The sequence below is a fragment of the Spermophilus citellus genome (assembly GCF_964194105.1).
Source record: "Spermophilus citellus genome assembly, chromosome: 2".
Lineage (NCBI taxonomy): Eukaryota > Metazoa > Chordata > Mammalia > Rodentia > Sciuridae > Spermophilus > Spermophilus citellus.
In genome coordinates, this window is record NC_138183.1 from 189,302,687 (window position 1) to 189,320,353 (window position 17,667).

Consider the following 17,667-nt stretch of genomic DNA (forward strand, 5'->3'; position numbering starts at 1 on the left):
AGGCCTTAGCCTTCTGAGAGCTCTGGGAGAGACCAAGCAGTAGAGATCATCTAATGGACTTCAAATAAACACCAACTTCCTGACAGCTGGCCTCTAGGTGAGTTTATTATTGAATTACACTCCTACATTTTCAGAACAAGCTGAGCTGACAGGCTGCCCCATCAGTGTTAAAAAAAAAAAAAGAAGAAGAAGAGAAAAGAAAGGCAATGATAAATCACCTGATGGAAGATGGAAGGAGGTAGAGATCCTGCTTCCTCCAAAATGTCAGCTGTTATATATTATTCATGTTGGTTTTTTAAAAATCCCTCCCCACATTGAAATGAATGTCCATGATGATAAAGCAGCCAGATGAACTCAGTTGAGGATTCAGGCAGTGACTTGCCACATCATCCTGATGAGCAGCTCGCAACTCCTCTGTCACTTGATCAGAGCTTTATTGATTTCAAAAACGAATTATAATCCCTGTTTGTTTTGTAACTTAGGCATTTCCCCTTGTCCATCACAGGACAGAAACAACCTGGGGTTTAGAGAGAGAGGACCCGGATCAAGTCCATGGGCAAGGGAGGCTCAGTTTCTTCCTCTATAATGTGGAGTGACTAATTTCCACCCTACCAAGTTGTTCTGAAGATTAAATAAAATACAGTATCCAGAAATATACAATGGCTGGTACATAGCATCCACTCAGTAATAATACCTGACATTGACCATGGATGTGCTACGTGTCTGGCATTTTTGAAATGCTTTGTAAGTTTCGTAAGTAGTGATATGTCTTAAGTCTTCCCCAGGCCATTGGACACTGGGATGGTATTTTTCACCCTTGTTTTAGAGCAATAAATACTGAGGCACAGAGAAGTTCAATCACCTGGCCAAAGTCAGAATGGCTGGCAAGTGGCAGAGCTAGCATGAGAAGCCTTGCTCCACTGACACTAGAGCCTGCATGCTGAGTGTCTGTTCTCTGTTGCATCTGCATGCTCCCAGCTCAGTATCCTCATTCCACAATCTACACAGTGTGGTTCTACTGCACCCTACATTCCCAGGTGGCCCTAACTGTACAACATAATATGCAGTCAGGCTTCAGGCTGAGGAGAATTAGCTCAGAGTCAATAGTCTAAGCTTCAAGCCCAGCCTCACTATTTGCTAGCTGTGTGGCCTTGAACACATCTTTTAATCTCTCTGTATCTTGATCTTCTCCTTTATCATATGAGGATCCTAATCCATTCATCAAGGAGATGTTGTAAAGATTAAATGAGATATAAAGAACATTTAGGTATCAGGGCAGTAAGTTTACAGTAAGTCTCAGCGGCCATTATTACTAATAGCAATAGTGTTTGTATTAGCATCAGCAACAGCATTCATATTTATGTAGGTTTTAGTGGCACCAGGAGAACTGAGAGGAAGTGGGAATCTTCAGTGGCAGCATAAGCATAGTTAGGTAACTGACACAAATGTCCTAGCCCCATGGGAATGGGCCCTGGAGATCATCAGTCCTGCATGGAAGAAAGTCTAGAGAAAGGTGAAGGCTAGAGAGAGCCTTGGCCCAGCAAGTTAGTAACTAGTCTGAGTCCTGAAGACCCTGGAGTCCTAAATAAGAGTTTTTATTTCTCAAACTGTAGTTCTGGTGTTTGTAAGTCAGTGTATTTCCATCAGACACTGATGAACTTTAAGTAATAAGTTAAAATATTTGGAGAGCTATGCTTCACATTAATAATGTCCTCAGTGGAAGATGTAGGGTCAGGGCCTACAACTCCCCTGCCTACCTGGCCTCCCAGAGGCATCAAGAGTGGGCTGAGTGAGTCCCATAGTGGGGTTCTGTGACATGGAGAGAGATGACCTCTGTGTAGCATTGTGGCAGAAGCCAGAGATTCCACCCTGCTTGCCTCCCCTGCCCTCGGCCTCTTCCTCCCACCATGTTGGGGCCATGTGAGTGCACCCTGTGGTCTAACTCTGCAGGCTTGCCACAACCAGGGGCTCACTTCTCTGGAAACATTGGAACATGTGCTGTGAACAGCTAAGGACTCAATTCTTATATACACCTTTGCCCCCCAAAAGAAATTATTCCTAAAGATTTTCTGTGGGAAAAGACTCAAAGCATCAGCAGTCAGCACCTTGTTGTCCCTAGGCTTGGGTGGCTGAAGCTGCAGCCTGGAAGCTCACATTCCCTCAGTGCCTGCAGGATCTCAGTAGCCACATTAAGCTAGGAGGCCACAGAGCAATGGCTTCTGGGCTCTCCAGGAGGCATAGCCTATGGTCCCTAAGCACACTAGAAGTTGCTAGGCTATCTTGTCATCGTGTGACCCTAGGTGGTGTCAGGGTCCCAAGGCAGAGTTGGGGGTGCTCCAGCTTCAACAGGTGATGAAAAGAAGTACTGACCCCCCCCCCGACCCCCCCACCCCCCGCAGAGATCAGAGATCACTTCCACGGTTGTAAATGAGTAGTCTGGACTCAGTCACACTGAAGACCGCTCTGCTTAAAAGTTATACTCCTCCTACCAATCTGAAGGAATCTGTGGATTTCCTCTTTCCTCTTCTGAAACATACACACAATGGTCTGAGGGGCTAAGCTTTTTTGTAAGCGTCCCTCTAATGTGTATTCCATGTATCCAACAAGTCACCTGGAAACTTCTGGTGGAGTCTAAACTGAGCCAATTCCAGTCGAAAACCAAGAGTTTGGCATGTGGGCAGAGTCTGATCCCCTGTCCTAACTGTGGGGTGTCTTGGTTACCATCATATTGGAAGGACTTGTTAGCACCATTTTTATTCTTACTAGCTTCAGGTTCAGCATGAAAGGATTTCTTGGCAATCAAAGTATATTCTAGGATTCTTACCATCACTAGCAATCAGAGAAATGCAAATCAAAACCACCCTAAGATACCATCTCACTCCAGTAAGATTGGCAGCCACTATGAAGTCAAACAACAACATGTGCTGGCGAGGATGTGGAGAAAAGGGTACACTTGTACATTGCTGGTGGGACTGCAAATTGGTGCGGCCAATTTGGAAAGCAGTATGGAGATTCCTGGGAAAGCTGGGAATGGATCCACCATTTGACCCAGCTATCGCCCTTCTCGGACTATTCCCTGAGGATCTTAAAAGAGCGTACTATAGGGATACTGCCACATCAATGATCATAGCGGCACAATTCACAATAGCTAGACTGTGGAACCAACCTAGATGCCCTTCAATAGATGAATGGATAAAAAAAAATGTGGCATCTATACACAATGGAGTATTACGCAGCACTAAAAAATGACAAAATCGTAGAATTTGCAGGGAAATGAATGGCATTAGAACAGATTATGCTAAGCGAAGCTAGCCAATCCTTAAAAAACAAATGCCAAATGTCTTCTTTGATATAAAGAGAGCAACTAAGAACAGAACAGGGAGGAAGAGCATGAGGAAAAGATTACCACTAAACAGAGACAAGTTGGGGGAGAGAAAGGGAGAGAGAAGGGAAAGCATATGGAAATGGTAGAAGACCCTCAATGTTACACAAAATTACATATAAGAGGTTGTGAGGGGAAAGGGGGGGAAACAAGGGAGAGAATTGAACAACAGTAGATGAGGTAGAGAGGGAAGATGGGAGGGGAGGGGAGGGGGGATAGTAGGGGATAGGAAAGGTAGCAGAATACAATAGTCACTAATATGCCATTATGTAAAAACGTGAGTGTGTAACCGATGTGATACTGCAATTCGTATTTGGCGTAAAAATGGGACTTCATAACCCAATTGAATCAAATGTATGAAAGATGATATATCATGAGCTTTGTAGTGTTTTAAACAACCAATAAAAAAAGTATATTCTAGGATATTGAGTTTTTCGAAGCTAGGAACTGGATTTAATTTTTTTTGTTAGTTATTTAACAAATATTTATGGATCCTCTGCTAAGAATACAGTGAAAACAAAACAGAAATAGGTGCTGTTGGACAGGAAACTGAGTTGGAGCATTACATGGAAAACTGTGAGGCCAGGCAGAAGATCTCTTAGAAGCTGCAGAGTGGAGAATGGAGTCACCCCACCCCAGTGTTGGTAATTTGACAGGCTGTCAAGAGGGACTTCCCATCTGGACTAAGGTAACATTCTACAAGACTTTGGATAAATTGTGGTGGAGGCTTGAAGAATCCCATTTAATCAGCAGGAGTTTACAGAAAACATTTTAAGGGTTTGTACAAGTCAGGCATATAAATCCATTTAAAGTATATCATGCAAAGGAGTGATTTACATAACCAATAACAGCATGGAGTAGCAAATGTTTTCAAGCAGAGGAAGATCACCATTATTATTTGCCACCTCAATTTCAAGTAATTTTTCTAGTCTCCTGAATACCAGCTTAACTCATTAAGTTCCAAGTTTTTAATTCTACATATATTTCAATGAGATAGGAGCATTAAATGCAAAAAAAAAGTGCATGTATAAAGACATGAATTGGCGTGAACATACTTTATATACAAAGATATGAAAAATTGTGCTCTATATGTGTAATAAGAATTGTAATGCATTCTGCCGTCGTTTATTTAAAAAATAAAATAAAATAAATTTTTAAAAAATAGGTTGGGGCCTGACATGGTGATGCAGACCTGTAATCCCAGCTGCTAGGGAGGCTGAGACAGGAGGATCACAAGTTCAAAGCCAGCCTCAGCATTGGCGAGGCACTAAGCAACTCAGTAAGACCCTGTTTCTAAAAAAAAAATACAAAATGTGGCTCAGTGGTCGAGTGCTCCTGAATTCAATCCCTGGTACACCCCCCCCCAAAAAAAATAGGTTGGGAATCTAGAATTTATATGTCCTTCACCTGTTACTTTTATCAAAAGAATAGAGCTCTAAAAACAAAATTTATTTCAAAAGTTACCGTAAATGATATATTCACTGCTCAATTTAATTTTCTGTAGGTGCCCCACATTGGGGATAATGAGACTTAGCTGCCTTCATTTAATGACGACAACAAAAAATGAAATCTGCAGTTTTTCTCCTCTCACTCTTCTTTATCTTATTGTACAATATATGCAAGAATTCAATATATACCTTGAATCATGAATTTATTTTTTTTAAAGAGAGAGTGAGAGAGGAGAGAGAGTGAGAGAGAGAGAGAGAGAGAGAGAGAGAGAGAGAGAATTTTTAATATTTATTTTTTAGTTCTCGGCGGACACAACATCTTTGTTGGTATGTGGTGCTGAGGATCGAACCCGGGCCGCACGCATGCCAGGCGAGCGCGCTACCGCTTGAGCCACATCCCCAGTCCCTTGAATCATGAATTTAACTTCTGACCTTTTTTTTAAAGTTTGTCATATAAAACATGCTAGCTGAAGCCAAGTGAGCCTTCCGGGTGGGGTTCCTAGCCCTGGGAGGCAGTTTGGGCTGGCCACACAGAAAGACCCAGCCCTTATACCCTTAACCATATCCCTGACAAGGTCAAGTAGCTCAAAGTCCTCTGACATCACCCTCACCTTAAGTAACAGAAACACATCACATCTTTCTTTATTCAGTAAATAATCTATTAAGAGCTTACACTATATCCCACATTTAAACTCTAAGGCTAACACCTGATTTAGAGGTTTTCCTTTGCCCACTAAGAAATGAGCATCATACCCAATGCCAGGAATAGCACAGTGAGGGAGATGTGGTTGGTCCCATCTTCAAGGGTCTTTTGGTGAGAAAAGATTGTCCTGATTATATGATAACACTCAGTTTGTGCAAAAGTAGCCTAGAAAGGGGCAGAAGTGTGTGCTATTTAACGAATGCTCCAGCTGGGTCCTGAGGGCTGGGCAGGCAGTCTTCAAGTGAACAAGTAGAAAGATCCAGATAAAGAGAACAATTCAGAAAGAGATATAAGCATTGTATTGAACTCTACCAAAATTCTGAAGCTGCTTGTAGTAGAGCTACTTGAGCTGGATCAGGTTGTACCAGATTAAAATGATCATGAATTCTTAATTCTAAATCCAAGCCCAGAAGGCATTGGATTTTGTTTTATACCAGGTTGGGGAAAACTTCAGTGCTCTTGACAGATGAGAGAATGGGCATTCAGAGAGTTCTGATGACTCTCCAAGGTCATACCAGGGCCAGAACTTGGAAGTGTTCTTCTGTGTCTTCTTCCTGAGTGACAGTGGCGGTTGGCTTTTTATTTGCTTGATTCCATTTTGTGATGGCCTTATCTCCAACAAAACCTGGCTACTGTCCTCAGGAAGCAGTCAAGCGTATCTTCTCCCTCATTGCCATCAGCAAGGGTACCTCACTCAGGCTCTGAGCATAGCTGGACTAATGCCAGGTTGTTTGACACCCCCCTGGCCTGGCATGAACACTCCCTCCTGGCAGAGTTCACCTAGCCTAATTGCTTGTTTTGTATCCCAGCTGCCTGACATATGCCAAACCCATGTGTTGACTCCCTGACGCTGGAGACAACTACACTAGGGCATTTCAAATAAGCTTTTGTGAGCTTTTTACCAGTAACTGGGGACTGTGATTCATGCACTTCTATAACTCTAGCACCTAACATGGCACCTGACTCATCTCATGGTAGGTGCCTGCTTTTTTTATTTTGTTTTTTGTTTTTTAAGTGAATTTTAGCAACTGCAGATCTAGACACAGTACTAACAGTAAGGACTTGGATGTAAGAAGTCCAAGTTTTGAGTGGCAGCTCAGACAATTGAGTTTCTCTCTGGGTGACCTCGAGCAAGATTTCTGAGTTTCAGTTTCTTGATCATTTTCAGTGAAAAGGGAACAATATCCCATGCTTACCCTAGGCACTGGAGATGAGGTCCCAGTCCTCATCTACTTCACATGTAAGCACATGAGACAACTTTGTGAAGGTGAACGATATAATCCTAGATGCTCACAGAATGGAGAAATACTTAATAAGTATAGAGAAGTCCAGAAGAGAGGGTAATTAGTTATGCCAGGAAGATTTGATAACAACCTACTGAGGTAATAACAGTATAGAAGAGACTCTGAGGGTGAGTAGAAAATAGCACCCCAAACTGTTATGCTAAGACAGTAACCAAAACAGGTCAAATGTAGGACTAGTAGCAAGAGAATCATGTGAGCTATCTGGGAAGGTGACTTAGAGATATCAGTTAGCTCCTTGCCTCAGTGGTTTCTCAACAAGGTGGTCTTCCATTATGGACATTCACATATAAAACAGCAGCTATATCTTAGCCACATCCTCAACACTAAGCAAATACCTAATCCCAAGTGTGGGGTCAATGCTCTAGTAGTGTGCCAGCTCTTACCAGCTCACAAGAACTGATTAGTAAGTGCTTAGGAATTCTTTAGACTGGCAGCTATACCAGTCACTATTAAAAATTAAGTCATATAAAATTAAATTACACTAAAAGCTTATAAATACTCCGAATTTACCACTTCCTAAATATTTCAGTGTTTTTTATAATTATCTTTGCTTTTGAGGTTATTTGGGACTATTTATTTGTATCTCTATGGTGGGAATACTACATAGTGGCCTTCTGTGCATCTCCCCCCAACTCTGTATTCAGTGGCATCTGTTGGTGGCCTGAAATCAGCCATGATGGGAGTATTTACACCACAGCAATGGGCAAATGCTACAAGTCACACTGTTTTTACTTCTTCCTTTCTGTATTCCTTTCTTCCTTCCTTCCTTCCTTCCTTCCTTCCTTCCTTCCTTTTTTTTCCTCCTAAGTCTACTGTTAAACAGACTTACCAGTATACCACTGGTAGCATCAACTGAATAAATGCATAAAGCATTAGGAAAACTCTACATCTCTTCAAACCTCCCTAGACAAAAGCAGATGGCACAAGACACATTGCAGAGGCCTCTACAGAACTACCTTCCCCACCTCCAGCTTCTTTGTCCCAGGAAAGGCTTTCTGTTAAACTTGGGTTTCTTGACAACTGAAAATCATGGTCAAATAGAGGGGGATGGAAGTGTTTTTCTCTAGGACTTGATTCCTGAGCCAAATGCCTGTTTTGACATAATGCCTCTGTGGTCTACAGGGGTACAGAGAGTTGACTTAATTTTCTCCAGAATCCAAAAGCAATTCACAGGAGCCTAAGCTAAAATTTCATCTACTCTGGCTTGCAGAATTTGAGGCTACATGATAGCAAAATGGTGCTGATTTAATGATTTCCAATTATTGGAAAATCCCCAAAGAGAGATAAATCAGAAGATGCTGGCCTGCATGTACATAAGGGGCAGCAGCCAGGGTAGCTCCCAAAAGGAAACCATCCCCAGAGGGCTGATTATTGTCTAGGCAGAATCTGAAGATATGTATGTCAGGAGAAGGCTGGCTAGTAGCCAACATCAGGGGATAAGATCTGTTAGTAATTCTCTGGAAGGACAAAGTTCCTGCAATAAGAAATTCAATTGTCCTCCATTAAAGAAAGCCTCTCTCAGTACCAGCTGAATACAATTGATGGAATAAATCTTTCCCATTAGTAGAGAGATAATTTTACATAAATATATTGGGAGACCTTCAGAGCAGGACTAAAAGTCTTTGCTGAGTTTCGCCTGCTTAACTTGTTTGTCATGTAATTGCATTTAGACCAAGGGCCTCAGAAGGAAACCACTGACTGAATTAGCTTTAACCAGATTGTGGGGAGTGAGGTAGGGTGGGGGTGGGGTGCCTGGCGCATTGTGGGTAGTGGTTCTTGCCTTCAGAAAGGACAAGCTGACACTAGTGAGACCAGCTGCTTACAAGCCTAGTGTTAATTGCTTTTCTCATCAGAGAAAAGTTTATCACTCTGGGTACCTAATAAGGCAAGGACAAAGTTTGAGATCTTTCTTCATGAATGCCCGTGGGCCTCATCAGTGATTCTTCCCTTGGCCAGAAAAAAAAAAAAAAAAAGCCTTCTCTCTTTTTTTGAGCACAGTAATGTAAGCATCTTTTCTTCAGACTTGTCTTGTCATCGAGGGCTGGGTCTCCAGTGTCCTGATCCTTAGGATGCTGACAGCAACCAGCACATTCATTCCCACCAATCGCCCATGGTAAACAGGCTGGTCTAGCCCTGGACCCAGAGTTGTAAGGCCCCAAGTCATGCCAAGCTATGATACCACTTCCTACATGGCTTTGACCAAATAAGGTAACCTCTTCATTTCCTCTTCTATAAAGTAAGAGGTTCCACTAGCCCCATGATTTTCTAGCTCCCTTCTCCAGACACTAAGACTCCCCAAAGTGATCTTCAGAACCAACCCAAAGGAAGAAGCCTTTGCCTCTGCTTCATGTAGAGAAGATCGTCTCTTCCTTTGTTTTCCACATTGGGATATTTATAAAAGTCATCTGTATAAAGGTTCTATTTCCCACTTATTTGCTCAATGCCCCCCCCACACTTTTTTTTTTTCCAACTGTGACCTAGTACTTGTTAGGTATAGTACAGGCACTGTAGAGAGAAAGAAAGGAAGAGAACTTGACTCTGCCCTCAAAGACCTCAGGTTCTGTTGGAGACAAAAAAAAAAAAAGTGTATGGTCTAAAGGTGTTTGTATCAGGTTTTGAGGGTCAGAGTGTCTGGTTCTGATTAGGGACATCAAGAAAGTTTTCAGGGAAGAAGTATCACTTGAAGTGGGTCTTTAGGAATGAGAATGTCGGGAAGGGGCTACAGAAATGACATTTTAGGCAGGCAGAAGAGCATTATAGTGACACAGGGGCACAAAGCAACATTTGCCTGGCATGATGTTCAGTTAAAGCATGTGGTTTGCTGACTAGAATACAGAGGAAGAATGGGGCAGGGTGGATTGCTGGGAGAGATGACAGGTTCCAAAATCCATCCCATGGGAATGCTACATCTACCCTTCTCTCACTAATGCCAGATGAAAGCAAGTACCCTCTATCCTGTTCACTTTCTCGTACATTCAGTTCCAATGAGACAGCTAATGACAGTAATAGCCATTGCCTCTTATGGAGCTTACAAGGATGAAAAACAGGCTCAAAGAATTGTCACATACCTGCACAATTCAGAAAGCTAGGAAGCAGCAGAGCTGGCATTTGAACCTGGGACCCCTCACTCCAAATCCATATGTATAACTATACTGTATTTCCCCCTGGAATCAGCTTTCTCTACTTACAATGTAATATGATATTCTTAGGAAAAATCTCTGAGTGTTTTATTTGAAGAGTTGTTCTCTCAAGGATACTTTGATATCTTAAATTGAGGTGATATTTTTTTATTTTTTTTATTGGTTGTTCACAACATTACAAAGCTCTTGACAAATCATATTTCATACATTAGAATCAAGTGGGTTATGAACTCCCATTTTTACCCCAAATACAGATTGCAGAATCACATCGGTTACACATCACATTTTTACATACTGCCATATTAGTGACTGTTGTATTCTGCTACCTTTCCTATCCTCTACTATCCCCCCTCCCCTCCCCTCCCATCATCTCTCTCTACCCCATCTACTGTAATTCATTTCCCTCCATGTTTGTTATCCCATTCCCCTCATAACCTCTTATATGTAATTTTGTATAACAATGAGGGTCTCCCTCCATTTCCATGTGATTTCCCTTATTTTTTTCTCCCTTTCCCTCCCACCTCATGTCTCTGTTTAATGTTAATCTTTTCTTCCTGCTCTTCCTCCCTGTTCTGTTCTTAGTTGCTCTCATTATATCAAAGAAGACATTTGGTATTTGTTTTTTAGGGATTGGCTAGCTTCACTAAGCATAATCTGCTCTAGTGCCATCCATTTCCCTGCAAATTCCGTGATTTTGTCATTTTTTAGTGCTGCGTAATACTCCATGGTGTATAAATGCCACATTTTTTTTATCCATTCATCTATTGAAGGGCATCTGGTTGATTCCACAGTCTAGCAATTGTGAATTGTGCTGCTATGAACATCGATGTGGCAGTATCCTTGTAGTGTGCTCTTTTAAGGTCTTCAGGAAATAGTCCGAGAAGGGCAATAGCAGGGTCAAATGGTGGTTCCATTCCCAGCTTTCCCAGGAATCTCCATACTGCTTTCCAAATTGGCCGCACCCGTTTGCAGTCCCACCAGCAGTGTACAAGAGTACCCTTTTCCCCACATCCTCACCAGCACTTGTTGTTGTTTGACTTCATAATGGCTGCCAATCTTACTGGGGTGAGGTGGTATCTTAGGGTGGTTTTGATTTGCATTTCTCTGACTGCTAGAGATGGTGAGCATTTTTTCATGTACTTGTTGATTGATTGTATGTCCTCCTCTGAGAAGTGTCTGTTCAGGTCCTTGGCCCATTTGTTGATTGGGTTATTTGTTATCTTATTGTCTAATTTTTTGAGTTCTTTGTATACTCTGGATATTAGGGCTCTATCTGAAGTGTGAGGAGTAAAAATTTGTTCCCAGGATGTAGGCTCCCTATTTACCTCTCTTATTGTTTCTCTTGCTGAGAAAAAACTTTTCAGTTTAAGAAAGTCCCATTTGTTGATTCTTGTTATTAACTCTTGTGCTATGGGTGTCCTATTAAGGAATTTTGAGCCCGTCCCCACAATCTGTAGATCGGAGCCAACTTTTTCTTATATCAGACGGAGAGTCTCTGATTTGATATCTAGCTCCTTGATCCACTTTGAGTTGACTTTTGTGCATGGCGAGAGGAGGGGATTCAGTTTCATTTTGTTGCATATGGATTTCCAGTTTTCCCAACATGAGGTGATATTTTTAAGAGGTTATTATTTATCTGGAGTGAATACCATGAGCCCCTGGGTATAAGATGCATCTGAGTGATTATTCTTCTGTCTTCTGACCTCTGGAAGTTCCCTGCCAGCCAGGACTCTGACCATGGAAGGTACCTCAAGTTATTCTCTCTTCTTTTCCCACAGGCATGCATGTGTCATCCGTGGTCAAGTAATGACATCAGATGGGACCCCACTTGTTGGTGTGAACATCAGTTTCGTCAATAACCCGCTCTTTGGGTATACAATCAGCAGGCAAGATGGCAGGTAGGAGACCTTTTATGGGCCAGGAAGAGTGAAGGCCTTATTCTCATGGTTTTCCACATAGCTGCCATTGGATTGACGTTATAGAAAGAGGATGGGACTTGAATCCAAAAGGCCTGAATTCAAATGCCTCTGCAATATACTGGTCATATAGCAAGTGTATGACCTTATGCCTGACTCTAGCCTATGACTCCTTGGCTATAAAATAAGCAATTTCTTCTCATGTGAACCTCAAACTAAATATAGGGTACCTTATCCATATTATCCTGCTCCATGAATTATGGTATGAAATACTCTCATCATGTGGACTGCTTCCCACAAACTACACAGCTCCAGAAGTCTTAGCTATTCCTCTTGTGTGGTTTCCATCTACAACTGCTCAGGTCTGTGGAAGCCATTTAGGTGATAACCTTCTGACCTTAAATTCCTCCAAGAACTATCAGCAGAATTAAGTAAATCTTCCTTAACAACCCTAGCTCTCCCCCATTACATGTGTGTTCTTGGACAGATCTCCTTACCTCTCTAAGCCTGTACTTCTCCACCTGTTGAATGGTCCTAATGTTATCCATCTCTCAAATTGGTTGTGGGGATTAGATGATATGATGGATGGGGAAACATCTGGCACATTATAGGTTTTAATAAATCTTAGTTCTGGCGGGGCGCGGTGGCACAAGTCTATAATCCCGGCAGCTCAGGAGGCAAAGGCAATAGGATCATGAGTTCAAAGCCAGACCCAGCAACTTAGCAAGGTCCTAAGCAACTCAGTGAGACTATCTGTAAATAAAATGCAAAAAGGGCTGGGGCTGTGGCTCAGGGTTGAGTGCCCCTGGTTCAATCCCCAGTACCAAAAAATAAAAATAAATAAGTAAATCTTAGTTCCCTGCTCCACTCAGATTAATTGCTATATTTAAGGTCTGGCACATAGTAAGTCTATAATAAATATAACTGATACTAAAATTACAAATTATTGAATAATAAGGAGGAGATGGTGACAGGATAGGCAATGAGAATATTTTGGAGAAAAGGGAAGGAGGAGCAAAGTGGAATATTTAGGCTGTCAGTGGTGACAAGTCCTCTATTTTTAATAAAATCAGGTGGTGGCATTCCATCTGGCTAACTGTGGGCCCATAAGGTTGATTTTCACTCTGTGTTGGAAATTATGCTCCAGCCTGATTGATTTTAGCACCTCTTTAATCCAATATCAGATGTGAGCATGTCCCGGCCGAGGTGCTAATGAAGTAGAGGCTCATCTGTTTGTAGACATGTGTGCCTCTTAGACGGGGCTGGTAAGCTTGGCATGGGAGCCTCCCCACCTCCCTGCAAATGGGAAGGGGCCCAGCTGGAAGAGGTTCATGGCCAGCCCCCAGGGGTAACTGGCTAGGCCAGGCCACAGCTCCCTGCCCTGCATACAATCCAGCCAGGAAGCACATCAGTGCAGACTCCCGCTACAGTGCAAAGGAGTCTCCATTATGCTCTGCCTTCATTGCCTGCTGGTTTGGGGCTCTCAGCTTTATGGAAATGGCTCATGTGAGCCTCCTAGGCAACAGGTGTTCTCACTACATGATTACCTGCTGGGAAACAGTCATCAAAAAGGAGCCCTGGAGGACTGTTCTTTTTTGCCATGAAATTGTCAGTCACTCATGGGGTGACAAATCATCAGTCCTTGCACCCTGCTAGGATTGCCTAGGGTAGGTCCAAAAAACATACAGGGTCTGGCATAAACATGGTGGCCCTTGGGGAAAACTCACTCTCTGGCACCTTTGGGCTGCCCTTTAAAGGTATGGAGGCCCCAGAGGGATAGTCCCTGTATCCGCTTCCTATGTTATGGGATAGTGACCAGTATAACTGCCACTTAGAGACTGTGTTTCTGAGCAGTTCCTACCAATGCATTGTGGGGCTTAAATTTACTTCCCGTTGTAGACATTGCATACTGTATGAGGAAGTCGTCATGCAGACACTGTCCCCATAATGTCTGAGACTTCATTTGTTACATGTGAGCAGGTTGCATCTTGCCTGTTTCTCTCCTCGCTTCCTTGACCCACCTTCTCTCTTAACTCTCATACCCTTGGAGAAACCATAAGGCCAGAGATACAGTCTGGAGATAAGAGTATATACAAGTGCACTGTAACCCTGGGGACTGATTTGCTGTGATCCCCACTTTCCAGACAGGCACCATGACACCTGCAGAAGTTCCCCACCCCTGCACACATGCTAATAGACCAGATTTCAGGATTTAACAGGAACTCATAAACAAAACAGTAGCAGAGAAGTTAGCCAAAGAGATCATTAAAGAAATGGAAAATAGGAGTCATGAAGAAAAACTGAAAGAATCGCAGACAGGAGGAACAGCTCAGGCTCATTGAATTGAAGAATGGGATTATACAGAGCATAACACCCAGGAAATGTGTGGGGCCCTGTTCTTTTCCCATCTATCACTCATCTCTCAAATTAATAATGCTGCCAAGTGATTATGGTCATCAGCTTCATTTTACAGATGAGGAAATAGAGGCTTGGAAAGGGAGCATAACTCACCCACAGAGTGTGTAGCAATGCTCAGGCAGCCCTGAGCTGTCTGGGCTTTGTCTGAGAACCAGCAGGCCTTCTCTTTGGGGTCAGAGTCACATTCTTAACCATAATAAGGTTTTCCCACCAACAAGTGAGCCTGGCCCCAGCCCATTGCACTCAGCGGCTGGCGAGCCAGCTGTCACAGCCTGCTCATAGTCTTAAGAATGTGCCTTCTCATGTTTGTCTTTTCTTTCTCCCCATGCTCAGACTCTCATGAAGAGAGCTTTTGATGCTGGCCAAAATTCTGTTTGATAGTTTAAAATGTTCTGTCAAAGCACAGATGCTATTTAGTTCTGTGACAGAAAAGTCACTCTCTGGGTATTTTCCCAAAACCATGGAGACCCACCACCTGAACTCTTGGTCCAAAATGAGTTCTTTCCCTGGTGTTTCTCTGCATTACTTATTGAAGGAGGTGGCACCTGACTTCTTCTTCCCAAGTGTGGCATAGAAAGAGCTGAGTGAGAAGCAGGGAAAATGGGTGGAAAGTTCCTGCAGAGGATAGATAGATGATAGGATAGACATCTTTGGAACCTAGGGATGTGAATCTGGGAGTGCCACGTACCAAGAGCAGGATTGGGCGCTAGATCAGGGCAATCGAGCATAAAACCCTTGTAGCTTCTAGGGGAAGGGAGAGCAAGCTAGAGCAACAGGCCCAATCCCATAAAGTGGGTTTATCAGACTAAAGGTGAGATCTGGCACTGGGTCTCTCAAACCAACTGCACAGGTGAATCCAGGTTGAATTGCAACTACCAAGAGAGAAGGGAACAAGAACTAGGAAGGCAGGTGCTGCTTAGACCTACCTACCATCCACAGGAGCTGTGTACAGGCTGGGCTACCAGCTCTCAGAGCCGTGTCATGCTGATCTCATCTCAACTGACAGTGCCACTCAGTCTTCTGGCCCCCTGTTAGTTATAAAATGCTGTGATTCTAATTTTGTTGTCAGCTATTTTGGAATTGAAAAGGCCTTTGTTGAATACTCTATCGTAATCAGAGCCAAAATTGCTGTAGAGTCACAGAGTCACTCAGAGTCACAGAATCTGAGTGACTTAAGAATAATCCACTTGAACCTTTGCATTTTACCATGAGAAAATTGAGGATCAGAGAAGCTAAATGACTTACTTGAGGCTGCACAGTAGTTCATGTCAGAACCAGGAAGAGGCTTAGGGTTCCCAACAACTGAGTCAGAGCTTGTTCTGCTGACTTTTTACGGGGCTTCAGCCCTGACCCAGGTAAAAGGCCAATGTGCCAGGAGCACCACAGCAGCAGATTTGTTAATATCCTGTGCCCTGAAGACTGGCTCTTTTAATAGTAGCTAATCCGCCTCCGGTAAATTTTCTATGGTGAGTCACTTGACAACACAGCAACCACAAAGGCCTCTGGAGTCACTGTCACCACTGTGGCTGCAGACAAGTCTTTAGGTGTTAAGTCTCCTCACTGAGTGCTCAGAGCCTTTGTGTGATTTCTTCTCCTGTCTCTTTCTCCTCCCCATCCTCCTGGTTTTCCTGCTCCCCCCTCCTCTCCTCCACCCTCCTTCCCTCCACACAGCTTTGACTTGGTCACAAACGGTGGTGTCTCCATCATCCTGCGGTTTGAGCGGGCGCCTTTCATCACACAGGAGCACACCCTTTGGCTGCCGTGGGATCGCTTCTTTGTCATGGAAACCATCATCATGCGGCATGAAGAGAATGAGATTCCCAGCTGTGACCTGAGCAACTTCGCCCGCCCCAACCCCGTTGTGTCTCCATCCCCGTTGACGTCCTTTGCCAGCTCCTGTGCGGAGAAAGGCCCCATTGTGCCAGAAATTCAGGTACCCGGCCTTCCTGGCTGCATATCATTTAGGAGATCTCAGAGACGATGGAAAGAAAGACAGTACCCCTCTGGAGTCTGGGTCAGACCCTCTCAGCCCATCTTGCTGAATCCAGCTGCCAAACTCCCTGGCAGGCATGGTGGCAGGACATACGGGCCACCTTTCCTACACACTGAAAGCACATGAGCACCTGCAACCTCCCTGGCTCTGGCTACAATGAATTCCCTCTCCCTTTCCCCTGTCATCCAACTCAGTCTGCTTTCCTTTACCAGAGCCTGCAGGATATCCCCCCCTCTCTCAGTATTTCTGTTGAGAGTATTTATAATAATAGGTTGAACCACGAGGAATAAGCCACGGGATCCCAAATAGCAAGCATTATAATAAAGATTAAATGAGAAGAATGTATATGAGGTACTTAGCACGTCTGACACCTAGTAAGTGCTCAATAAATTTTAGCTATTATTATTATTAAGATTACTTAACACACGCTGCCTTCACGCCAATTAAGGATTGCTTTGGCTCAAATCTATACACACGCAAGTGTTTTACTTAATTATCATTAGAAGAAAGTAATTGGGAAAAATGCATTTTAATCTGATAGAAATCAATATGGATTCAGGGCTTGACAAAGAACCCCTGAGTTGAATGTCCTCTACCATCCCCAGGCTGGTTTCCAGGGGCAGAAAGAAAGGCCTGAGGAAGGGGAGATGTATCAACCAGAAGTCCAGGAGAAGCCCTGGTCTCCTGGCCTGCTTAATGAGTACTCTGGTGCTGTGCATGTTAATGGATGGCCCTGGTGCTGGCAGAGCAGAGAGTTTATACATTTATGTGTGTATTTCACGCCTGGCTGAGCAAACACATCTCTCTGTACTTATCCTGTTGAGTGGCTTCCAATGCCGGCCCACAAGAAGGAAATACAACCATTGCAAAAGTCTCATTGCACACACAGGTTGCAAGCTCACTCCTTTTCAGAGATTCAACACCTGTCTCCTGTCTCAATGACCAGGCTGACCTTTCCTATGAAATGGTTGTCAGTGGAGAGAACTAATTTGTTACTCAACCCTGGCTCTGCTCCGGCTAGACATTTTTCCCAAGAGCAGGGACTTTGGAACAAATGAGGTTCAAGGTCGCACCCTCTTTACACTGCTCTCTGAGCCAGCTGCCTACAGGGCCAGTTGGGGCACAAACCTTGCTTATTGTCAGACTCACGAAAAACATGAAAACAAACTCCTGGGTTTTGCCAGTCCAGTCATTGGTTAGCCTTTGCAAGTGCTGGCAGGTGCAAAATGTAAAGGGTACACTCAGGAAGGGTGTTGTGTATGAGAGCGTGGGGATAGCTCTGGCTCCTGCCTATGCTTCACCAAGGTGTACCACCTGCTTTGCCTTACAAGCTATGACTTCGGAAGACTGTCATGGGTTAAGG

General features: G+C 43.5%; 1 protein-coding gene across 1 annotated transcript in view; it reads left to right on the forward strand.

Moving 5' to 3' along the window:
• The window catches only part of TENM4 (teneurin transmembrane protein 4), a 710,670-nt gene that overhangs the window by 630,272 nt on the left and 62,731 nt on the right, over window positions 1-17,667 (forward strand). Inside the window, exons 19-20 of the mRNA XM_081282209.1 lie at window positions 11,756-11,875; window positions 15,983-16,244. Of these exons, the coding sequence (XP_081138335.1) occupies window positions 11,756-11,875; window positions 15,983-16,244 (382 nt within the window). The remainder of the gene's footprint in view (window positions 1-11,755; window positions 11,876-15,982; window positions 16,245-17,667) is intronic.